This window comes from Paroedura picta, chromosome 2, assembly GCF_049243985.1.
Source record: "Paroedura picta isolate Pp20150507F chromosome 2, Ppicta_v3.0, whole genome shotgun sequence".
Taxonomy (NCBI): Eukaryota; Metazoa; Chordata; class Lepidosauria; order Squamata; family Gekkonidae; genus Paroedura; species Paroedura picta.
The window spans coordinates 92,533,973-92,559,449 of NC_135370.1; the positions used below are offsets into that span (position 1 = coordinate 92,533,973).

General features: G+C 45.0%; 1 protein-coding gene across 11 annotated transcripts in view; it reads left to right on the forward strand.

Annotated features, from left to right (window-relative positions):
* Positions 1–25,477, forward strand: part of PLEKHA7 (pleckstrin homology domain containing A7) — a 182,503-nt gene that overhangs the window by 77,555 nt on the left and 79,471 nt on the right. For all 11 annotated transcript variants that reach the window (XR_013228306.1, XM_077321642.1, XM_077321633.1 and 8 more), the window contains 4 exons: positions 3,694–3,805; positions 13,752–13,856; positions 18,929–19,001; positions 25,311–25,411. Coding sequence is in view for 10 of the 11 variants with exons in the window: in XM_077321642.1 (XP_077177757.1) it covers positions 3,694–3,805; positions 13,752–13,856; positions 18,929–19,001; positions 25,311–25,411 (391 nt within the window). In the remaining variant the exon portion in view is untranslated. The remainder of the gene's footprint in view (positions 1–3,693; positions 3,806–13,751; positions 13,857–18,928; positions 19,002–25,310; positions 25,412–25,477) is intronic.

The following is a 25,477-nucleotide window of genomic DNA, read 5'->3' on the forward strand; positions in this document are numbered from 1 at the left end:
CTCCACAGACCTTGTCCTTTTAGTCTGCTTTCTTTGAAACCAAACAATGATTCATTGTTGTTTCCTGTTTGCTGTTCTGTGCCCCCTTTTCTGACACGAACAATCAATTCTCCTGAGAGGTAATGGCATTAAGCTTGTATTCCGAAAATGCAGCGTGGGCTTGGATTTTTAATTAGCATGCAGAGGTGACAGAATGCTTTTAACTACACAGATGTATCAGCCTTACTTTCCTTTTAACCTATGTGTGGTTCACAATACAGTATAAAATAGATTTTGAAAGTACATACTGCATTGCTAGAATATTACACACACATACATTTACATAGTAGATCAATGTCTTTCAAATTTTGAACATGTTTGTGTTTTATACACTCTGTATTTATCCTATATATATATATAATAAAATTGTAAAAATCAAAATTTTGAACACCTTTGTGGGTAATTTTGGTTGTTTAAAATGTCTTTTATATACCGCCCTTTGCTCTCTTGACCTCCAGCCATAATTTGAATCGAACTATGTTTATTGTAGACCAGACATTTGGAAAAATAATGGGTTGAAGGAACAAATAGATTAAAGAAAACTTACCTAAGTAGTTTTATTCATAGTTTCCCTGACATGGAAATCATAGTAAACTATGTTAAGGCTAGACCAGAAGGGAGGCAGGGGAGCTATGGATCTGTTTTTAAAATCGGCCTTTTGTGGGGCAATTTAATGTTGACCTTTTGTTGACATGTCAGAACTTGCAGCTGATTTCAGGTAAATAGTATCAGTAGCCTCAGAATAATACAAAAGCTAAGAATTTAGAATTGCTAAGACTGCACAACAGTGGCAAAGAGCATTCCAAGAAAACAGGTGATATATCATCTGTAGCAGTGGTCCCCAACACCCGGTGCCAGGCCACGAAGGCCTCGGTACCTGGCCGCCGGCAACCGCGCCTGCCTCTCCCCCTCCCTGCAGCGAGAAGCTTGCCAGGCGGCTAGCAAAGCAGCCGCCAATGCAGCCACTTCGCTCGCGACCCGGTGAGCTTCTTGCTTTGGGGGGGGAAGGCAGGCGCAGAGCTGCCGCACATACACGTTTGCGCCCCCGGTGGACGCAAACGCGCATGTACGGCAGCTCTGCGCATGCGTGTTTGCGTGGAGCTGCCATGCGTGCACGTTTGCACCCACCAGCTTTGCGCACACATGGCACCCGGGCTCTCCCCCACCCCCAGAAGCGTTCCTCAACCTGGAAAAGTTTGGGGACCACTGATCTATAGTCTATGTAGCAAGACATTTTCTGACCTATGAAGAAAATAGTTGATATCTTTTATGATATTATGATATGGCACTTATATCTATACTTAATGTTTATTTTCCTATATTGAAAGATGAAAACCTCTGAATAGACTGTCCAGTCTCTGGCTTGCATCTTAGCAGCCTTTTTGCTGGCACAACAGGGCAGAGGGTCAAAAAGCCACATGGGATGCAAACTGCAGTAAAGAAGGGAATCAGGAGAAATGGTAGAAAAGCTGGTAGTAGCTACCCTCGTGTACGTATTTACTTTTTCAGTAAGAGAAAATCCAATACTATCCAATCTCCAAATAACCAGTCAAATGTTACACTTGAAATTTTCTTTATTGAGGGGAAATAAAACAGTACAACACACTCAAAACACACTGGGAAAAAAACACATACAAGGCTAGCTAAGAGAAAATTTGGGAGAAGAAGAGAATTTTGGGGAAGACAATATTTACCAATCAAGACAAGGAGATGTCAGCAGCAAAACAATCAGCAGTTCACATAAGAAAGAAGGAAGGGGGTCAAAGAACACATATACAGCACTGGTTGGTATATATAGGGAAAACGTTCCACCTGGGACAATGCTGACATACTTACCTAAAAATAATGGTTTGATGACGTTTCCAGAATGAAATAATGATCTTGGAGAAACATTGATGGGTTCTCGGGAAATAAACAATAATTGTGACTGCTTTACTTGATGTTAACTACAGGTGTAAAATGGTTCTAGATGACCCTCTTAAGTATCAGTGGGTGTTATGTATTGCCAAATTAAGGTAAGTGGATGCCAGGAAAATGAGATTGGGAAATTGATGACATTAGTTGCAGGTTCCTGGGAAGTCTATTGTCTATGCATCTCCTTGGGGTGGTGAAGGTCATCAGCAGGTCAGCCATTCCTTCTCTCATATTCTAAATTGTACGCCCAGGCTTGTTACTGGCTGGCATCCGTTTTATGCCCTATTGGGCCAAACAGTGTATTTGTGCTCATGATCTGGCTGACATATGACTTAGTGTCATTTTCAGCCAGGCAGTATATGAAATAATATTGAAGGAAGGATGTTTATTTCTAAATATAAATTGCCCCTCACGGAGAAGAGGGATCTGACAACTAACAGTGTGTGGGTTGGGGTTGTTACCTGCATATATGGGAAGTAATGATATGATAGATGTTCAAGTGCTTCATAGCTAATGGTATATATTTCATTTTTATATTTTGTTCCTATTTAAAACTGTCACAGCAAGAATGCTTATGATATGATTGGGGGTAGAAAGGTATATGTGTGTGTGTGTGTGTGTGTGTGTGTGTGTGTGTACAAAACAAATCCAACAGAAACTAGTTTATCCCCCCTTTGTTTCTTCTTCCCTATCTTCCTGTTGTGATTAGGTTTTATTACTCAAATTAAAGGTCTTTGTGTTTTTATAGTTATGGTTTATAACCATCAAGAGAACTGTGTGCCATGGCCTTTTGATACTTGGCATATGGAAAGCATAATTAGACACTCCAATTAAGGAGGTTAGATGCTGTTTTTTGCCAATGAAAGTTTCCAAACAGTTACCAAAGTGTCCTCATCTGTTCAGTAGTGATTTCTATTCTAATCTATACCTCCTATTGTAAAAAAACATTCTCTGTGTCTCATGAGGTAGGTGCAGTATGATATCACTATTCCAGGTTAACTTGGTTGATACAGTACAATGTATTCAGTTGGAGTAATTTATTCCATTTATTGGCTGTTCCTCTCTGACAGCAGTCTCACCAATCTGGCCATTAACTTAAGATACCTTATCTAGGCATGTCATTCTGTTCTTGTTGACAGTTTAAAGTCCCTGATCCTGAAATTAGTGATGGATGGTTTTGTGTTAAGCAGTAGCATCACAAATGGCTATGGGTATAAACATTATGAGACACAGGGCAGAAGGCACATTTATCTTTATTCATTTTCTTTAGTGAATGGATTTAAGTATTTGGGCAATTTATCATGGAATATAATGGACATTATAAAAGCAGAAACAAAGTGAAAATATTCTCTCATTAGCCTCAAAAAATGACAATATTGAGTTGAACATTTTAAATTTAAGTAAATGAAGTTTTCTGAATTGCAATGTGCAACATTTCAATCAATGCCTATCAGAGATAGGCTATTAATATCTATTAATCTGGAAATATTTGACTAGAATTAATATGATGTACATATAAAATTTCAGATGTATAAAATATGCTACTTATATTTTATACTGAACGGAATTGACTGTACATTTTTTCCAGTGGTGTCTGAATGAAGTTATAATAAAGTTTGAAATAGTTTATTATTCATTCATTCATTCATTCGCCTACTTATTTGTTGCACAGGATTTAAAATACACTTCAATTTTTAAAAAACCCTGAAATGCCATGGATTTATTTCTTCTGTATTTTAGGCATAATTTGCATGCGTCCAAGAATCAGTTAAACCAAAGACCCTCAAGCATGGTCAGTGAAACATCTACTGCAGTAACCACATCCACTGTAGATACAAAGCCCAGCTCTAAGGTAAGTATGATCCCCTCCCCCCAAAAAGATGAATTCTCTCTCTCTCTCTCTCTCTCTCTCTCTCTCTCTCTCTCTCTCTCTCTCTCTCTCTCTCTCTCTCTCTCTCTCTCTCTCTCTCAGACAGAACTTGACCTTACCTCTTGTTAACTTACCAATGAAAGGGGTCATGACTGAGTTTCAAGATTAATTAGAAGCTTCTTATTCAATGTTCAAGTGTTTTATATAGAAAACTATTGCTTGCATGCTACTTATTACAAGCATTTGTCTCAAAGTTTGCCTGCATAATAGTTGTCAGCCATAACAGTTTCTTAAAAAATCACGATTGTTTTAGCTTTAGAATATATGTGGGGTTTTTATAAATGCAGGTTGTACCTTGTAATGTCACTTTATGTAGTTGCATGCTCAGTAAAAGTGAAACAGCAGTCTTCCTAGGCTAAGAATATTACCATATATTAACCAGCAGCTTATCACTTGGACAGGATTGCTAATATCTGGACTAAGATGAGCAAGAGTTTAGAATGCAAACAATATTATGATGTTTGCCTTTTTAATGGGCCATGGTAAATATCCAGAAAACATTGTATAATACCACATGATTGGTATTTGTTTCCATTTTATACTTTGTTCACATTTTACATTCAATATAATTATATGTGAGAGCTTTGAGTTAGTAACATGGGATTTTTAACGTTAGATTTTAAAAAAATACTCAAACTTTAAAAAATGCTGTTTTTATTTTGTAGTCTTTATTAGAGTCAAGCTGTTTAGTAAAAATACTAATTTCATATGCTGTTGTAAGATTTGGTTATTTTTATATAAAAATTCTGTGCATGTACATTCATTATTAGGCAATATATGAAACTAGCTTCAAAACCCGTTCACAGGGTTGATGAGAGGATGAAATGGGGGAGAGAAGAATGATGTAAAAGGTTTTGATCCCTATTGGGAAGAAAGACTGGGTAGACATAAAGTAAATAAATAAATAATAGTTGGGGAAAGGCAGAATGCCATTTTATCAGTTTCTAACCAGTGCTATTCTAGAGATTGTGTACCTGCTGGTATAAGTACAGTTACTGAAATGAAAGGTCCCAGTTTGGAGAGCTTTAGAGTGTGTTGGCAGAGGCTTTCTTTTACTTTCTTGCTCTTGAATTTTTGAGAGTACAGCCAGTTGCTTTTCACTAATTTTATTCTTATTATGTTTGAAGATGTTTCTACAGATTTTTATTCTTGAATAAAGATGTGAAGGAGAAATTAATCACAAAAAAGCGATTATGCACGGGGCGGGAAGTCCAGGTTGGCAGTGATGGGGCAGCGGGGCTAATCCCTGATTATGCATGATGTCGCCACAGTCCCAGCCACCATCCAGCCCTGGCCTGACTCGGCCTCGGATAACCCGCAGTCACCATCCATACCCCTGCAAGGCCAGCCCTGTGCATAATTTGCAGCCCTGCAGGGACACCGCATGCCCCGGACAGCTTCATGGAGCTGAACATGGCAGTCTTCCACCCCCGTGATGGAGGGATAGTGGCATACCACTCCCCCACCATTGTTCGGTGGGTCCCCCATGCCCCCCTCTCTCCCCACACTGCTGTCATGGCATCACAGCGTGATAGGCTCTTCCAGGTTCAGCGTTGTGTGAATGCACGCACAACGCTGGGGAAGTCCACATGTGCTGGGGGGGTGCCATCCCCCATGCGTTCTTGGGAAGCAGTGGGGCATGCTATCCTGCCGCAAGGAACTGGCAGCAGCCTGGGGCCGCTGCTGCCATGCATAATTGGTCTAAGAGAGCCAGTTTGGTGTAATGGTTAGGAGCACTGACTTCTAATCTGGCGAGCTGGGTTTGATTCCCCACTCCTTCACATGCAGCCAGCTGGGTGACCTTGGGCTCGCCGCACCACTGATAAAGCTGTTCTGACCAGGCAGTAATATTAGGGCTCTCTCAGCCTCACCTTCCTCACAGGATGTCTGTTGGGGGAGAAGAAAGGGAAGGTGAATATAAGCTGTTTGAGTCTCCTTCTGATAGAGAAAAGCACCGTAGAAGAACCAACTCTTCTTCTAAGGGAAAACTCTCCTATTGAATAGTTATACAAATTTATGATATAAGGTTGATGAAAAGAGGACTGACAAGCATTTTATAGACATACTGATGTGACCTCAAGGAAGTCTGCATTTTTAAAATCTCCGTACCTTAATTGTGGATGTAGGGGAGAGAACTGACTGCTGAAGGGCCAGAAATATTATGTTATGGTTGCTTTTTATTTATTTATTTCATTTCTGTGCCACACTTTCCTGTGGGCTAAGGGCGGCTTACAACATTAATCCAGTAATTAAGCAATTAAAACATTAAATGATCATTAAAATCTGTCTTAGAAACCACAGGGACTCACTGAGATGGAATTATAGTGTCCAGATGTTATTGTCTGCATAGGGAGGCCAGTTATTGCTGATGCTTCTGTAGGCCTCAACCATAGCTCAGACAACTGAGGCCTCAATCAGAGCTCAGACAACTGAGAGCACGTGGAGAGAGCTACTGGGGAGAGTTGCTGCTGACCAGGTGAGGCTATTGTTCTGCCTGGGTGAGGTGATTGCTGGGTAATTGTTGGGAGGATTAAAAAGGGCTACTCCTCACCAGAGGCAGAGCTCAGACAACTGAGAGCACGTGGAGAGAGCTACTGGGGAGAGTTGCTGCTGACCAGGTGAGGCTATTGTTCTGCCTGGGTGAGGTGATTGCTGGGTAATTGTTGGGAGGATTAAAAAGGGCTACTCCTCACCAGAGGCGAGAGACAAATCAGTAGATTATATCAGTAGATTATATTTCCCTAGTACTTCCACTGCCTAGACATTACAATGGACCTCCAGGACACTCATCCCATCATCTGCAGTGAGTGTGACATGATTGCCTTCCTCCCAGAAGACAAGATGGACTACAGCTGCCCCAAGTGTAAGCTGGTAAGACTTTTGGAGGAAAAGATTAGGGCACTAGAAAACAGAATTATTACTCTGACCCAAAGTAAGAAAGGGGAGGAGTTCGTAGTCCAGAGCTCTGCAACATGGAATAAAGAGAATAAAGAGAATACAACCAGTCCTGAAGAGGACAAGGAGATTGACCACAATAGGGAGCCTCTGCAGGCAGTTCGGAAAAAGACTGAACGGCGAAGGGCGAGACAGTTCTCGGGGCCTTTGGAGCTCCAGAATAGATTTCAGGCCCTTGCAGAGGAGGTGCAAGGGTCAACAAGGGAAGAGGTCCCAAATCAAACTCTAAGACAAAGGGAAGAGGCCACGGGGACAGAAGGAAATGGAGTTGAGAAGAAAAAAAAAAGGAGAGTACTGGTAATTGGAGACTCCCTGCTAAGAGGAATGGATCGCCATGTGGCTGGGCCCGACCCCCTAACCCGAGAGGTGTGTTGCTTGCCAGGGGCAAAAATTAAAGATGTTTCAGAAAGGCTGCCCAAACTCCTCAAATCTACGGATCGCTACCCATTTGTGATGGTCCATGTGGGAACGAATGACATGTCCCTGAATACCATCGCTCCTATTAAAAAAGACTATCAAGATCTGGGGAGGAAGCTCAAGCAAATGGGGGCACAAGTGGTATTCTCTTCAATCTTGCCTGTCAAGGGAAGAGGAATGCGTCGGGACAGGAAGATAATGGAGGTGAATCACTGGCTGCGTAGTTGGTGCCGGCAGGAGAGATTTGGTTTCTGGGACCATGGGATAGGCTTTCTTGAGGAAGGCCTACTAGCACCTGATGGACTGCACTTATCGAAACTGGGGAAGAATGTGTTTGGCAGGAACCTGGGGAGATTCATCAGGAGAGCTTTAAACTAAAGCCACTAGGGGAAGGAGATGATCAACATAGGGAGTGTATGGAAGGAAAACTATCAGAGGCAGCCCAACCGGCAAGGCCAGCTCATAGGGAACCAAAAGTAAAAGGATTCAGATATCTTTATACTAACGCCCAAAGCATGGGCAATAAAAAGGAAGAGCTGGAACTTCTCATGCTGATGGAAAGGTATGATCTAGTAGGCATCACAGAAACTTGGTGGAATGATTCTCATGACTGGAATGTAATGGTGGATGGATATGAACTGTTCAGAAAAAACAGAATAGATCGAAGAGGTGGAGGAGTGGCACTGTATGTGAAGAAAGGGCTTACCTGTCAGGAAATTCTAGTGAAGGAGAGCATATCTACAGTGGAAAGCATCTGGGTGAAAATAAGCGAGGGGAAAACAAACAGTGTGGTGGTTGGTGTCTGCTACCGACCGCCTGAACAACGAGAGGATGTGGATGCTGCACTTTGTGAGCAGCTTGAGAAAATATCCAAACGGCAGGACCTTGTCATCATGGGTGACTTCAATTTCCCAGATGTGTGCTGGGAAACAAACTCTGCGAAGCGTCCTCAGTCAAGCAACTTTCTGACCTGCCTGGCTGACAATTTCATTTATCAAATGGTAGATGAACCCACAAGAGGTTCAGCCATACTGGACTTAATACTGACCAACAGGCAAGAGTTGGTGGATGAGGTGAAGGAGGTGGGGACCCTAGGGGGAAGCGACCATGTCCTCATAGAATTCCTTTTGAGATGGGGAGCCAAGGAAGCTTGTAGCCAGACGCGGATGTTGGATTTTCGTAGGGCAAACTTTAATAAACTCAAAGACATGATGAGTGTCATACCATGGACGAGAATGCTGGAAGGGAAGGGAGCATGTGAAGGGTGGGCGCTACTCAAACAAGAGCTATTGCATGCTCAATCAATGACTATCCCAGAAATACAAAAACACTGCAGGAGCTCTAAGAAGCCTATTTGGATGAACAGAGAACCTCAAGAGGAACTAAGAAAGAAAAGGAAAATGTTCAGGAAATGGAGGGAAGGACAGAGCTCTAAAGAAGAGTACCTACAGGTTACTAGGCACTGTAGATCAATCATCAGAAAGGCCAAAGCTGAGAGTGAGCTAAGATTGGCCAGGGAAGCCCATTGTAACAAGAAAAGATTTTTCAGTTACGTGAGGAGCAAACGTAAAGTAAAGGAGGCAATAGGCCCGCTGTTGGGTGCGGATGGACAAACTCTAACGAAAGATGCAGAGAAAGCAGAAAGGCTTAGTGCCTATTTTACATCTGCGTGTTTTACATCAAAGTGTTTAGGCACATCTAGAGATGGCTGTAGCCAAAGGATAGTGTCTGGGTGGCAGGTTAACATGGATAGAGAGGTTGTCGAGAGGCATTTAGCTGCACTGGATGAGTTCAAATCCCCTGGTCCAGATGAAATGCACCCGAGAGTACTCAAAGAACTTTCCAGAGAACTTGCATAGCCCTTGTCCATCATCTTCGGAACCTCTTTAAGGACTGGAGATGTCCCGGAGGACTGGAAAAGAGCAAACGTTATTCCGATCTTCAAAAAAGGTAGGAAGGATGACCCGGGAAACTACAGACCAGTGAGTCTGACCTCTGTTGTGGGGAAGATAATGGAGCAGATATTAAAGGGAGCGATCTGCAAACATCTGGAGGACAACAATTTGGTGATCCAAGGAAGTCAGCATGGATTTGTCTCCAACAGGTCCTGCCAGACCAACCTAGTTTCCTTTTTTGACCAAGTAACAGGTTTGCTGGATCGGGGAAATTTGGTTGATGTCATTTACTTGGATTTTAGTAAAGCTTTTGACAAGGTTCCCCATGATGTTCTGATGGATAAGTTGAAGGACTGCAATCTGGATTTTCAGATTGTTAGGTGGATAGGGAATTGGTTAGAGAACCACACTCAAAGAGTTGTTGTCAATGGTGTTTCATCAGACTGGAGAGAGGTGAGTAGCGGGGTACCTCAGGGTTCGGTGCTCGGCCCGGTACTTTTTAACATATTTATTAATGATCTAGATGAGGGGGTGGAGGGACTACTCATCAAGTTTGCAGATGACACCAAATTGGGAGGACTGGCAAATACTCCGGAAGATAGAGACAGATTTCAACGAGATCTGAACACAATGGAAAAATGGGCAAATGAGAACAAGATGCAATTTAATAAAGATAAGTGTAAAGTTCTGCATCTGGGTCAGAAAAATGAAAAGCATGCCTACTGGATGGGGGATACGCTTCTAGGTAGCACTGTGTGTGAACGAGACCTTGGGGTACTTGTGGATTGTAAACTAAACATGAGCAGGCAGTGTGATGCAGCGGTAAAAAAGGCAAATGCCATTTTGGGCTGTATCAACAGAGGCATCACATCAAAATCACAAGATGTCATAGTCCCATTGTATACGGCACTGGTCAGACCACACCTGGAGTACTGTGTGCAGTTCTGGAGGCCTCACTTCAAGAAGGACATCGATAAAATTGAAAGGGTACAGAGAAGAGCGACGAAGATGATCTGGGGCCAAGGGACCAAGCCCTATGAAGACAGGTTGAGGGACTTGGGAATGTTCAGCCTGGAGAAAAGGAGGTTGAGAGGGGACATGATAGCCCTCTTTAAGTATTTGAAAGGTTGTCACTTGGAGGAGGGCAGGATGCTGTTTCTGCTGGCTGCAGAGGAGAGGACATGCAGTAATGGGTTTAAACTTCAAGTACAACGATATAGGCTAGATATCAGGAAAAGTTTTTCAGTCAGAGTAGTTCAGCAGTGGAATAGGCTGCCTAAGGAGGTGGTGAGCGCCCCCTCACTGGAAGTCTTCAAGCAAAGGTTGGATACACACTTTTCTTGGATGCTTTAGGATGCTTAGGGCTAATCCTGCGTTGAGCAGGGGGTTGGACTAGATGGCCTGTATGGCCCCTTCCAACTCTATGATTCTATGATTCTATGATAGGCCTGGTGGAACAGCTCTGTCTTACATGCCCTGCAAAACTGTTTAAGTCCTGCAAGATCCTGATCTCTCTTGGGAGACAGTTCTATCACCAGGGTATAGAAAGCTCTGGTTGAAGCCAGTTTCACTTCTCTGGGCCCAGGGTTCTTGAGGAGATTTTTCATGCTTAACCTGGCTTGAGAGCCAGCTTGGTGTACTGGTTAAGAGTGGCGGCTTCTAATTTGGCAAGCCAAGTTTGATTCCCCACTCCTCCATATGCAGCCAGCTGGGTGACCTTGATTTTCTCACAGCACTGATGAAGCTGTTCTGACTGATCAGGGCTCTTTCAGCTTCACCTACCTCACAGGGACCGATTATGCATGGGGTGGGTAGTCGAGGGTGGCAGCAGTGGGGCTGATCCCCGATTATGCATGACGCCGCTGCCATCCCTGCCCTGGCCCAGCACAGGGCCCTGGATAGCCCACAGGATGCGAATTCGGGAACTCCCGTATTCCCCACGATACTGTGGGTGCCATCCACAGCCCTCCGGGCCAGCCCCATGCATAATCAGAAGAACACCCCCGACCTACAGTGTCCCTGCAGGAACACCACACGTCCTTGTCAGCTCTGTGTAGCTTCATGGGGCATCCCCCCAGCTTTCCAGGAAAGCAGCATGCCGCTCTCCAGCCATTGTACAGTGGGGGGGGGTCCCCTGCCCCCCCACTATACCCCGCTGCCACTTTTACCACGCAGCGCACTGGGCTCTTCCACTGGGCAATCTGTGTATGCCAGGGGATTCCCTCCCCCATCCATAAGCAGGAAGCAGCAGGGCATGCCACCCTGGCGTAAGGACCCGGCAGCAGTCCAGTGTGGCTGCTGCTGTGCATCCGATTGGTCAGGATGTCAGTTGTGGATAGAGTGAATTGTAGTAATATAATCTGGGGGTGACTGTTGCATGGATCACAGTTGCTAAGTCTGGCATCAATAAGTATGCACTAGCATACCTGGCAAAATTTGTAGAAAGCCTGGCAGGCAGCACTCATGACCTGGTCTTCCATCGATAATGAGGAATGCAGAATCACCCCAGGCTCCTGACAGTGGCTGAAGTTGTTAACTTGAACCCTCAAGGGCTAGGAGTTAAAGCACCTCATCTGGGGCATGCTGAAGCAGTCACAGCACTTCCAATTTAGCTGGATTCATCTTCAGCTGACTCCGCTTGAGCCAGTCCATCACTGCTTCCAGGTAACTGGTCAGTACACCTGGGGATTTAGATGGATGGCTGTTCATTAACAAATACAGCTGGATGTCATTGATGTATTGATGACATCCTAGCCCAAATCTTTGCTGGGCGAGGGGATGCATATAGATGTTAAACAACATTGGGGAGAAACTCACTCCCTGTGGGATTCCACAGGTTAGGACATACCGCTGGGAGGTACTGTCCCAGAATGAATTTGATGCCAGAACCAGGATTCAGAGGACAGCCTTACAGGGGCTGTGATCCTTTCTCCAGAACCGGACACAGAGGACGGCAGTGAGGGAAGAGTTATTGCATCCCTATCAAGTCCCTTTTGGGGTTCCTTAGGGAGTGGTTCTCCCCCCCCCCTACACTTTTTAACATCTTTATGTGCCCTCTCGCACTGCTGGTTTATAGTTATGGGCTGAGCTGTCATCAATATGCAGATGAGACCCAGCTCTATCTCCTAATGGACGGCTGCCCAGAGTCCCTCCCAGATACATTTACCAAGTGTTTGAAAGCCGTAACTGGATGCTTAAAGCAGAGTCACCTGGAACTCAACCCCTCCAAGACAGCGATCCTGTGGTTGGACAGGAAGGCGGCAGAACAGGGAGCGTGCCTACCCACTCTGCCGGGGGTGTAACTTAACATCTCGTGCTCGGACAGAAATATGGGTGTGATTCTGGATGCCTCCCTTTCTGGATGCAGACACGGCGAGGCTGCTCCTGGGTCCGGGAGAAGGCCCCGAGTCGCTGCTGGGTGGGTGGGCGGCGGCCTTCTCCCGGCCCTGGGAACAGCCTTGCCACGTTGCAGACACGGCGAGGCTGCTCCTGGGGCCGGAAGAAGGCCCCGGGTCGCTGCCGGGTGGGTAGGCGGCGGCCTGCTCCCGGCCCTGGGAACAGCCTTGGTGCGTCGCAGACACGGTCAGGCTGATCCTGGGCCCCCCGCTAGCACCCGCTGTATTAATCTTACAGCGGGCTTAAATTCTAGTCATAAATAAAATAGATATCCAGCCCATACATTAAGATTCCTGACTCCGAGGTGGTGGCATATGAAAGCAAAAGTAACATGATACATATTCGTTATGTTAAAATGGAAATTCAGACAGAGGAGATTTGGTTTCAGATACCAAGATGCAGGAGATCTTAATTCTAGTCTCCTTGTTAAGGTTATTCATAGTTTCCTCTCCATTTAAAAATATTTATACTCCATTTTTCCTATATAGTTTGACAAAGCTTGCAAAAATGATCATAGATCACAAAATCACAAAGCTTTCCAAAGAAAGCAAAAATATATTGAATACCTACCAGCAGAACACAGGATATTTCAGCTTTAAATCAAACCCTAGTGAAAAACCCCACTGAAAGAAATGGTTCTGCCAGCTAAAGTCTGAAAAAAGTCCTTTAACAATGGTTGTACAGTAAACAAACTAAGGTTAATTTCCAGTTTTTCTCTTGTGGAGAAGGATAGGCTAGAAATACTGATTTCTCAGCTCTCATGTCATCTGAATTCTTGATTACCATTCACTAGGATTTTATAATGTGGATTTAAAGGATTTAATATTGCAGGATGTAAAGATCTGGAACTAGACCTATCTTTACTTGGGGGGCATTATTAGATTTCTACAGAGAGGATCTTCAGAAGAAATGACCTCTGCAAAAGAATTTTTGAAGATGGAGAGGAAAGGCATGCTGGATTTTTTAACAGGTCTACAGTAAATGCAAAAATTGCGTTCTTGTTTTAGCACCATGCTTTCCTGACTTGGAAAAATTGTTTGCCTACTTCATCGACATCATCTAGGGCAGGGGTAGTCAAGCTGTGGTCCTCCAGATGTTCATGGACTACAATTCCCATGAGCCTCTGCCAGCGTTTGCCCTAGGTAATTTTAAAAAATAATATATAACATTCTTATTAACTCCATATTATCCTTTTCTCCCCCAAGGTGGTAAAAACTGGGAATAAAATCCATAGTTTTGGGAAAAGGGATCATGCTATAAGGAGGAACCCTAATGTCCCTGTTGTGGTGAGAGGCTGGCTTCATAAGCAAGTAAGTGCATGATTATCTACCTTAATGGAGCTCAAATGTGAAGTAATAATTGTGTGCTTTTGGATTACATTTAAAAATGCTTAAGCTGAGTACCTGGTATGCTCAGGGCATCTCAGAATTCATCTTTTATAACTTTTAGAAATTTTTAAATTTTGGTTTGTGTTTACAGAAGCTTTGAATAAGGAATAAGAAATATGTTTCTATTATGTTTGTATTGTTTATATCAGTGGTCCCCAACCCCCGATCCAGGGACCGGGACCAGCCTGTGGATCAGTCGGTACCCGGTCCGCAGCTCCTCCTCGTCCTCCTCCCCAGCTGCTACCTCGGGGGCTGCACTGCCACTCTGCCGCCGGCTCACCTTTGGTGCTCTCTGGTGGCCGCCATGGCTGGGGCTCCCCCTTGGCGTGGCACTGCGCAGCTGCTGCTGGCAGCACCCCCCAGCGGGCGGTGGGAAGTCGGGCACTGGCGGGAAAGCAAGTGGAGCAGGGGCTTTGGCGGCAGTGATGTCCCTTGGAAAAAGACTACCCCGCCCCCCCCGGGCCTCAGTAAAATTGTTAAGCATTGACTGGTCCCCAGTGATAAAAAGGTTGGGGACCACTGGTTTACATCATATTATGTAGGTAGCTTATAAATAGTGCTAGAATTTATTGTTGCATAAGGTTTCATAAGTCAGAGTTCACAGAATCAGACAATCTTGCACACCATGGTGTGGTGTGAGTTCTAACTCATGAAGCTTATGCTGGAATAAATTGTTTTAGTCTTCGAGGTACCACAGGCATCTGTTTTATTTTGCTGCAATAGCTACACCTGTGGAAATGCTGAAGAGTTGTATTAATTCATAGAATCATAGAGTTGGAAGGGGCCATAAAGGCCATCTAGTCCAACCCCCTGCTCAACGCAGGATCAGCCCTAAGAATCCTAAAGCATCCAAGAAAAGTGTGTATCCAACCTTTGCTTGAAGACTGCCAGTGAGGGGGAGCTCACCACCTCCTTAGGCAGCCTATTCCACTGCTGAACTACTCTGACTGTGAAAATTTTTTCCTGATATCTAGCCTATATCGTTGTACTTGAAACCCATTACTACGTGTCCTCTCCTCTGCAGCCAACAGAAACAGCATCCTGCCCTCCTCCAAGTGACAACCTTTCAAATACTTAGAGGGCTATCATGTCCCCGCTCAACCTCCTTTTCTCCAGGCTGAACATTCCCAAGTCCCTCAACCTATCTTCATAGGGCTTGGTCCCTTGGCCCCAGATCATCATATCAATTCATCATATATATATTTTAAAATGGTGTATTTCCATTGGGCTTGTGAAAGTGTCACTAATGAGAGTTTGTAATACTATTATAATCTTTTTCCTGATAATACCTTAATATACCAGTGGTCACTAGATAAAGTATCTGGGCAGGGAGATACAATGTAGTTTGAAAGTACAGAGCCCCTGTTCGTACTATCAGAATGTAATATTTTAAGGCAAAGAGTGATAAAAAATCTCTGTGAACATTTCCAGCTGAACAGTGGTAAATTTTCATTTATGTATTATTTACATACAATGAATGAACTCTTTCACAGGAGGCAGTAAGCAAAGGAACACTAGTCTGTCAATCTGTCAGTAAATATAATTAAACACATCATTTAACTTTTTACAATGCAGATATATATCTCTTCCATACATGTTTTAAATAAATTTTACTGTGGTCGTGGCAAATATGGGCAGTGTACAAAAGATAAGCAAGGGAATTAGCATTAATTCTCTGAACAAAAAGAGTTTCTAGCTAGTAAATGCGTGCATCATTCTGCAATTTTGAAAGATAAACCCCACCTTAATCAATATTCCTGCTATAGTGAACCTAGTACAACTGCCTTGTACCTGTCTCCTAAAATTAAAAGGCTACAGATATCTGTAACCATTGGCATTATAATAAAGACGGTAAGGGGTCCCAGGAGGAGTTGGGCCCTGGCAAGTAATCCCCCGCTTCAGGCCTGCTGCCTGGGGAGCTGATCTTTATAGTCTGGACATGAGCTCTCCAGGCCCCACCTGGGGGTTGGCTACCCCTGGGTTGGAAATATTCCTCTTGGTTTGGAGGAGGGCCTTATCTGTAACCATTAGCATTAAAAGGCAGTAAGGGATCCTAGAAGGAGTTGAGCCCCACCATTTACTGGCCAATCAGATCACCTGTACAGTTCCTGGCTGTGTCCTCCCCCAGCCTGATCAGCCAGCCGCCCAATGGCTGCCCAATTAGCATGCGTGTCCCACCCCTGACTGTCTCCTCACAGTTCTTTCACCTCACAGTTCATTCAGTTCATCGGAGTGTGTCTCCTGGTGAATTAGTTGCCCCTGGCAGCTAGCTCCCCCCCCACCCACCTTCAGGCCTGATGAGAAGGAAGCCTCTAACAGCCCCTGACTGAGGCGAAGGAAGTGTTTCCACAAGCAATGCAGAGGAGTCTGTGGGCATGCATGGGCATCCCTTTTGAGGAGGGGGTTCCCCTTCTTCCTAACAGTTGTCTGATAGGGAGACCACAGAAAAGCGCCTTTTCACTTAAAATACTGCTGTGGCTGGTCTCACTGTTGGATGGAAGATGCAGCCAAGCCATGTTTATTTCTTCTGTGACTCTCTGTAGATTTGAGGCCTACCACACAGGGTTGTTGTGCAGATGAAACTGGATGCTGTTGCGGATATTCTTTTGCTTCCTGTTTCATCTGCACAACAACCCTGTGCAGTAGGTCCCAGGTGTTTCAACTCTACATCAACCTGCCTGGGAGGCCTTAAATGTTTCCTCTGTACAACAAAACTGTCCAGCCTCCAAAGCAGCCCTTTCTGCCTGGGGAGCTGATCTTTATAGTCTGGAGGTGAGCTGGAATTCCAGGAGCTCCTCAGGCCCCACCTGGAGGTTGGCTACCCCTGGGTTGGAAATATTCCTTGAAGTTTGGAGGTAGGACTTCAAAATCATACAATGCCTCAGAGTCTCCCCTCCAAAGCAGTCATTCTCATCTGGGAAGTTGATCTTTATAATCTGGAAATGGGCTGTAATTCCAGGAGCATTCCAGGCCCCACCTGGAAGTTGGCTATCCCTGGGTTGTAAATATTCCTGGAGGTTTGGAGGAGGGCCTTAAAATGGTACAATGCCTCAGAGTCTACCCTCCAAAGTAGCCATTTTTGCCAGCAGAGCTGATCATTATAATCTAGAGATGAGCAGTGGTATAGAGTAGACGATGGGAGAAACTTGCAAGCTGAGGTTGGGGTAAAGTGGTGCGGGTGTGTCCCTCCTGTACTATGGGCTTTGGTGAGCCCTTACCAGCATCAGTCCTGCAAGTCTGGAAAGTGCAGGAAGATGTAAATAAAGAATATTTACAGCGAGAAACTATAAATGGTGAACAAATAAATGGCTGGGGAGACATAGGAACTGAAGTGACTTTTTTCAAGTTTGGCCTGGTAAATAAAAATCAGTATTTGCCAGGAAGGTCCTATGAAATCAAAGGCATATGGCCCAGAATTTCAAGTGGAGTTAGCTTTACAGGAAAATAGACAGTGAGACTTTTGGGGGAACTAGGTGATTCAATTTTATTAGGCAATGACTTGGCTTTGTGGACAACAGCAGGGACTGCAGTTGCCAGCACTAGGCCTCAGGCTTCAGAAGGGCAGGCATGAGCAGCCAAGTTTGGTGTAGTGGTTAGGAGTGCGGACTTCTAATCTGGCATGCCGGGTTCGATTCTGCGCTCCCCCACATGCAACCAGCTGGGTGACCTTGGGCTCGCCACGGCACTGATAAAACTGTTCTGACCGGGCAGTGATATCAGGGCTCTCTCAGCCTCACCCACCTCACAGGGTGTCTGTTGTGGGGAGAGGAATGGGAAGGCGACTGTAAGCCGCTTTGAGCCTCCTTCGGGTAGGGAAAAGCGGCATATAAGAACCAACTCTTCTTCTTCTTCTTCTTCTTCAAGTAACTGTGCTAGTCAAGCCACATGCATGCCTTTTGAAGTGGTGCATGTGAGGGGGGAGAGCTTTCCCTTCTGCCTAGCTGTCTGGATATGAGCTGTACTTTCAGGGGATTCTCAGGCCCCACCTGGAGGGTGGCATCCCTAAAACTCAGTGGGATACAATGCTACAGAGTCACCTCTCCAATGCAGCCATTTATAGTCTGGAGATGAACAGCAATTCCATGAGATTTCCAGGCCTCACCTGGAGGTTGGCGGTCTCTGCTCTGAACATATTCCTTGCAGTTTGGAAGTGGGGCCTCAGAAGTGTGTAATGCCTCCTCAGCCACCTAACCAGCCACATAGTACCACCTGATCTATTTCAAATCAAGAAAACATTGCAGAGAGGAGGTAAGGTTGGCAGATTGGTATAGGTTCATATTCTGGAATTCCACACTACCTAGGTATGCATAAACCTGACTAGGATCAAGACTGATGTGCACAAAGAGACCTCTTCTTTGGGTTGCCAGCTTCCAAGTGAAGCACTAAACCCAAATCAAACCATGAGCTAGCGCCCACTGTATTAGAGAATGCAACTGAATTTACTACTAGTTATATATATTATGTGTCCAATGAACTTGTTCTGGTTAGTGCACTAAGGCCTGTAAAATGTGCAATGGTCATTTCTTCTATATAGTAACTGTTACTTCTAATGTGCTTCATTTCACCATTGTGAATAAGTTTCTTAATTTTCTGAGAGAGTTTTCTAACCAATGATTTTTGTTGAATAATGTGAGTGTGTTTTCTTGGTTGATACATCTTATTAAAAAAAAACGTGTAGGGAAATTTTTATTTGGGTATATATGTGTATGTGTAGGTAGGTAGATATACAGATGTGTGTCTAGTTGCAGATGAACATAGTGCATAACATACATGTATGTGTGTTTTGTAAGTACACATGTATGTTCTTCTGCAACTTTTTGCTCTCACAGGTGGAAGTTTGCCACCGTGGTCCTATTACTTTCCACAAGTGTTCCTTCTATCCTGTTAGAATGTCTCAACAAGGTTACAGCAATTTAAAATTGTCTTTAGTTTATAATTATGTTATTTTCTGCGCTTTAGAAATCCAAGCTAAAACCTGTTGTTTGTATTTCCAGGATAGCTCTGGAATGAGGCTATGGAAAAGACGATGGTTTGTGCTTGCTGATTATTGTTTGTTTTACTACAAAGGTTAGTTTAATACTATTATGATTTTAAGAATTCTTGAGAGCTGGCCATAAGTATCGAATGTGTATCTCAAAACTGTTCCTAAATTCTTAGACGGCATCTTAAAAATTTTGTTTCTGCGAACTGTTTTGCTGTGCAGCCCCCCTCCTTTACTTCCACCTCATCTGCTAGTATTTCATCGAAGCTTATGAACTTTACTTTTGTTAAATTGTATTTATTTATTATTTATATATTTAGATTTATATGACCGCTCCTCCCAGATGCCAGCTTGAAACAGTTTTCAATAGCATCCTAAACATTACATCCAAAACATTAATGATTAAAACTGTTAAAGCTGTTGAAACCATCAAGTGCATTTGATTGCATTAAAACACTGGAATGGGCTTACATGCTGATAAATTCAAGAGGGTCGCCATGTTAGTCTGAAGTAGTGCAACAGAATTCGAGTTCAATAGCACCTTTAAGACCAAAAAAGGTTTTTTAAGGTGTGAGCTTTGGAGTGCATGCACACTTCCTCAAGACAGTGGCATCGTCTGTGGAAGTATGCATGCACACGAAAATTCACAGTTTGAATACAGCTTTACTTGCAGATATTACTCCTATTCCAAGGGGACAATTCTTATGGGCTCATGTGGGATTACTTTTAATTCGTTCCTGTCCCTAGAGAAGCGCGCCTGGCCTCGACCAGGGCCAGGGCCTTTTCGGTCCTGGCCCCTACCTGGTGGAATGAGCTCCCGGGTGAGCTGCGGGCCCTGCAGGATTTACCAGCTTTCCGCAGGGCCTGCAAGACGGAGCTCTTCCGCCAGGTTTTTGGTTGAGGCCGGGGTCAGCGAATGAGTGCCAACATTCCCCCCCCCCCCCGGACCTAGTAAGTTAGATCTCCTCCCCACCCTCCCTGCCGCTCTGATAGCAGGGGTGGGAATAATAAGAACTTCCGCCATGTTGGGATTGTTTTAAAGTCTTTTAATGGGTATTTTAATGGGGATAGGACTGTTGTGACCCGCCACGAGCCTACGGGGAGTGGCGGGAAATAAATCTAAATAATAATAATAATGATGATGATGATTGGAAAAAACATATGCAGAATACTACATTTTCTGCTGTGATAGAGAACAAAAAAGTTGCCATATTCCATTTTAGCTTACAGCACAGCAGTTGTAATAGGCCTGTTATTCATTTCTGTCCCTTTTAAAACAACTCTGACTTAATAGCTGTGTTAACATTGCATCCTTCAGATGATTCTGTATTACCTTACTGCATTTTACTCCATTACTCAGTGTAAAGTCAATGCTGCCAGATGCTAAGGAATGAATAATAGCATAGCATACTACAGCTTAAATGTTACACAAAGTAACATGTTAATGTTTGGCTTAATGTTGTTCTTACTTTATCATATAACTAGGGGCAAAGCCCGTTGTCTCCAAGATACAAGGGGCGCTAGAGCTTGGCAGTGGGAAGAGGAAGGGGAGGAGTTGTCCAGTCTGTAAGGGCATGGGGTTGTCATGTGTGTTGTGTGGGAGGTTGTGGTGACATGGTGGCAAATGAGGCCATGGGTGTGGAGATATGGGTGTCAAGAACCTGTGGTGTGGAACGTTCGTTGATTGTGGGAGAGGACTGACCTTTGGGAATTGTGGCATAGTGGTTACAGATGAGCTTTCCAGAGCCATGTCCTCAGATATGTGAAGGGAAAATCAGACTGGAGACTCTTCTTAGGGGAAGATTACATGGCAACCAATTCCCCCCAGTTCTGCGTCATTTCCCTTCTTGTGTGAATTAGGCCACATTCACCGAAATGCCCCTCTGCCTAATACACATAGGGTAGTCACAGTACACAGGTGTCCACCCTGTTCCTTCTGTCTCCCATATTTTCACTGTTGGTAAAATGTTATGTGCCCACATGCTTCTTTCATGGTTGCTCCTTAGAAGAACGGATTTTTGTACCCTATTGCTTACTACCCAAAGGAGTCTCAAAGCGGTTTACAAAAACATTTTCCATTTGTCTCTCCACAATAGTCAACCTGTGAGGTATGTAGGGTTGTGAGAGATCTGAGAGAACTGGGAATGGGCCGCAGTGACCCAGCAGGCCTCAGGTGTCTCAAAGCATTTTCCAATCGTCTTCCCCTTCTCTCCGCATAGCAGACTCCCCATGAGGGAGGTGGGGTAGCGAGCCTCACAGGGAAGCTGGCAACCCTAAGAGGAAGACTGTATGTGCACAGCAGTCTTGACCTTAGTAAGGTTTTTAATACTGTTTTTTTATTTGCCAAGCCAAGGTTATTTGTCAGTTACTATTTCAGTGACGATGTGTCTCCAGACATTTACTTGTTCTCTATTTAGTTTCAGGCTGTAAATATTTATTTAGATCTTCCTGCACTTTCCAGACTCACAGGACTGATGCTGGTCTGCCTGTCTGCGCCCCAGAATACAAACAGTTGCTGATAAGGGCTGGCCATAACCCATAGGCCAGGAGGGACACTCCTGCACCATTTCCTACCAACTGCAGGCAAAAATGGCTCATTTGAAGGCTGGACTCTGAGGCATTGTATGATTTTGAAGTCCCACCTCCAAACCTCCAGGAATATTTCCAACCCAGGGGTAGCCAACCTACAGGTGTGGCCTGGAGAGCTCCTGGAATTACAGCTCACCTGCAGAGTATAAAAATCAGCTCCCCAGGCAGAAAGGGCTACTTTGGACAGGGTTGTGGTAGAGAAGAAACATTTAACGCTTCCCACACAGGTTGTTGTTGAATTGAAAGACTTGAGGCCTACTGCACAGGGTTGTTGTGCAGATGAAACAGGAGACAAAAGAGCCAACTTCCTCTGCAGAATAACGCTGTGCAGTGGCCTCAAATCTGCAGAGAGTTGCAAAGAAGAAAGACACATAGCTTGGCTGTGTCTAATCCCCAGCCAGAGCAATATTTTAAGTGAGAAGGGGCTTTTCTGTGGCCTCCCTGTCAGGCAACTGTTTGGCAGAAGGGGAAAGTCCCCCCCTCAAAAGGAAGGCTCTCAGGCTCCCCTGCGTTGGTCTTGGAAAGGCCTCCCTCCCCTCAATCAGGGCCTGTCAGAGGCTCCTTCGCAGCAGGCCTGAAGGGAGGGGGAGGGGGAGCACTCTGCAGCCTCCTGCCAGCTCTGTCAGGGCTCTGAGGCAATTTGCAGTTGGACATGGCAGTTAGGACAGCCTTGGGGTGAAAAGGGCTGGTGCAGCCTGTCCAAGCCTCTGTTCTCATCCCCCTTGGCAGCCCTACTGACCTCCTCTCCCTGCGGTGGTCAGGAGCAGACTGGCAGCCAGACTGGGCTGGGTGAATGGAATTTTGGTCTGTCCTGGTGAGGGGCCAATAGGAAGGCACTTTGCGCGCCTCCCCATTGGCTGCTTGGCCCTGGATGGACACTCGGAGGGCCCTGGAGGGACACTCGGAGGGCGGCTCCTGATTGGGCCCTCTGAGTTTTTATCCTGGACAGGGCCCGCCCTAACTCCTCCCCAGGTGGCCTTACTCTTTTATTTAATAGGACCCTGTCCTATTTAAAGATTCTTTAATATGGTGTAATCTCTGCCTCTTGGAAGGGCTACTGTAGGTGAGGGAAGGTCAAACCTGCCACCTTTTTTCCTCCCCTCTCCACCTCTTCAGGCTCTCTCTATGGAGCAGTGTTTGCCCATTCTGAATTGAGAAATACCTGGAGATTTTGTGGGTTGAGGGCAGGGTTTGTGGAGGGGAGGGACTTTAGTGTAGTATAGTGCCATCTTCCAAAGTAGGCATTTTATCCAAGTGAACTAATTTCTTTCAAGTGTAGATTAACAGTAATAATGGGATATATCCAGCCACTACCTGAAGGTTGGCAACCCTATTAGGTAATAACCCTGTTAGCAGAGTTGTCTGAAACTCAACCCCTCCAAGACAGAGGTCCTGTGGTTGGGTAGGAATGAAGCAAGGCCCTTTGTGGGACCCACATATCTGAGGGACCTCCTGTTGTCCTATGGCCCCCGCAGGGATTTGTGCTCTGCGGATAGTAACCTATTGGTGATTCTGGGCCCCAGGGAAGTTTGGTTGGCCTCGACCAGGGTCAGGGCTTTTTTGGTCCTGGCCCCAACCTGGTGGAATGAGCTCCTGGATGAGTTGAGGGCCCTGTGGGAGCTTTCAGTGTTCTGCAGGGCATGTAAAATGGAGCTCTTCTTCCGGTCTCCAGTTGAGGCCAGCCCAGGAAGATCTGACACCCCCTGACAGGTGAGAAGGAAAAATCTAGAATGGGAGAGTCCCCACCAGCTGACCATCGCTGTGGGAGATGGGGCCAGCACTCGGGGTTCCTTTGAGACTGGATGATAGCTAGCGCTATGGGATTTGGAATTGTCAACGCCATTGGGGTTTTTTATTGGGTGTTTTAATTGGAAAAATTAGAGCTTACTTCCCTCCTCCTGTACAGCACAAAATACCCCCTGACTTCCTGATCATGGTGGAAAGGGGACTTTAAAGAATAGGATTTCAGAAGTCATTTTGGTCTGTCATTTGATGTGGCCAGACTTGGGGTCACGTGCTGTATCAGGTGGTGTATCTAGTGGGGGAGGGTTCTAGAGGGCCCCAGTCTATGGTATCGGCTCATTGGCCTCAACCGAAAGCTTGGCAGAAGAACTATATTTTGCAGGCCCTGCAAAACTGTGCTAGCTCCTGCAGGATTCTGATTTCCTTTGGGAGCTCATTCTATCAAGTGAGGCCCAGCATGGAGAAAGCCCTGGCTATGGTAGAGACCAAGTGTGCTTTCTTGAGACCAGATATCACCAGGTTGTTGGAATTCATTGAGCATAGTGCTCTCTAGGGGGCATAGGCAGAGGGGCAGTCCCTCAGGTACACTTGGCCCAGACTGCATATAGACTTGAAAGTGATTACCAAGACCTTAAGCCTTATTCGGGATTCAGTCAGTAGCCTGCTTTAGTCTGGATTCACCCACAATTCCTAACTCATTTGTCAACTTAGCATACAGATAATAAAGAGTTAACAACGGTCTAATTAGGTCTCCAGCAACTAAACTACTGATTATTTTCCAACTTTCACTAGAGTTCCCTGGTAATAGATTAATTACTTGGTTGGTTTATCTACCAATTTAAAAAATCTACCAACAAAGATTCTCACCCCTTACCTATCGCTTCCCCCCCCCCCTCAGACACACGCATGCCCAGACTCCCCCTCTCCCCTCTACCTTTTCACATTACTTTTAGTGGCAGGAGGGCCGCTGTGTTCAGGCTGTCCTCCATCGCCTCAGCTGGGAGACCTGTGGCTCCCTGCTGCAGGACTCCTTTGGAGCTCCCACAGCTGAGCCAGTCTCCATGGGTCGTGATGCCACCTTCACAGCTGGCCTGGCCTGTGCCACCATGGCTGCCTCGCCCTCTGTGGGCACTGCCTCCACAGCTGGGCTGGCCTGTGCCACTACAGCCCACCACTGCTGGCCACCTCCATCTTCTGGTGTGCTGGGGGGGGAGGACTTACAGATGGCATGTCCATGTTTCACCTAGCATGCCAGAAAATGTATTCCACATCAACATGCTCAAACATTACCTAGGAGCCTTAGTGTGCCAGCAGCTGCTCTATGTAAAGGAGGTCATGATAGCAGTGATTCTGTTTGGTTGTAGGGAAAGAGGCAAGAAGAGAAGGGTTGATTTTTATACCCTAGTTTTATTTATGTTAAGAAAAAGAAGAGGGTTTTTTAATACCTTGCTTTTCACTGCCCATAGAAGTTTCAAAGTGGGTTAGAATCGCCTTTCCTTCCTCTCCCCACAACAGACATCCTGTGTGATAGGTGGGGCTAAGAGAGCTCTGACAGAACTGATATTTGTGAACTGAAGTATCAGGACTGTAATGAGCCCAAGGTCACCCAGCTGGCTGCATGTGGAAATCAAAACCAGCTTGCCAAATTAGAAGCCGCTGCTCTTAAGCACTACGCCACACTGGCTCTCTCAAAGTGGTTTACTATCACCTTCCCTTCCTCTCCCCACAACAGGCACCTTGTGAGGTAGGTGGGACTTGCTAGAGTTTTGAGACTGGCCCAAAGTCATCCAGCTGGCTTCATGTGAAGGAGGGGAGAATCAAACCCGACTCTCCAGATTAGAAGCCACTACTCTTAACTGCTACACCACGCAGGCTCTCCAGCAGAGTTACTGCAATTTAAAAGCGTTATAGTCTGTTTTTTATGCTTTGTCGATTTGTTCACTCCCAGCTGATAATTTTTAATCATTAAATCTGAATTGCATTTTCTCAGGCTTGCTATAATTACTGTTTTACAATCCTAGTTGAAATATAGCCACTAAGATGTTCCTTTCTTTATTCAACAGACAGCAGAGAAGAGTCTGTTCTTGGAAGTATACCATTGCCTAGCTATGTAATATCAGCAGTTGGACCTGAAGATCATATAAACCGCAAGTACTCCTTTAAGGTACATTTAGTAATTGAGATACATATGATTTTTTCAAAGCATAAAATTCATTTTTACTTTTTTATA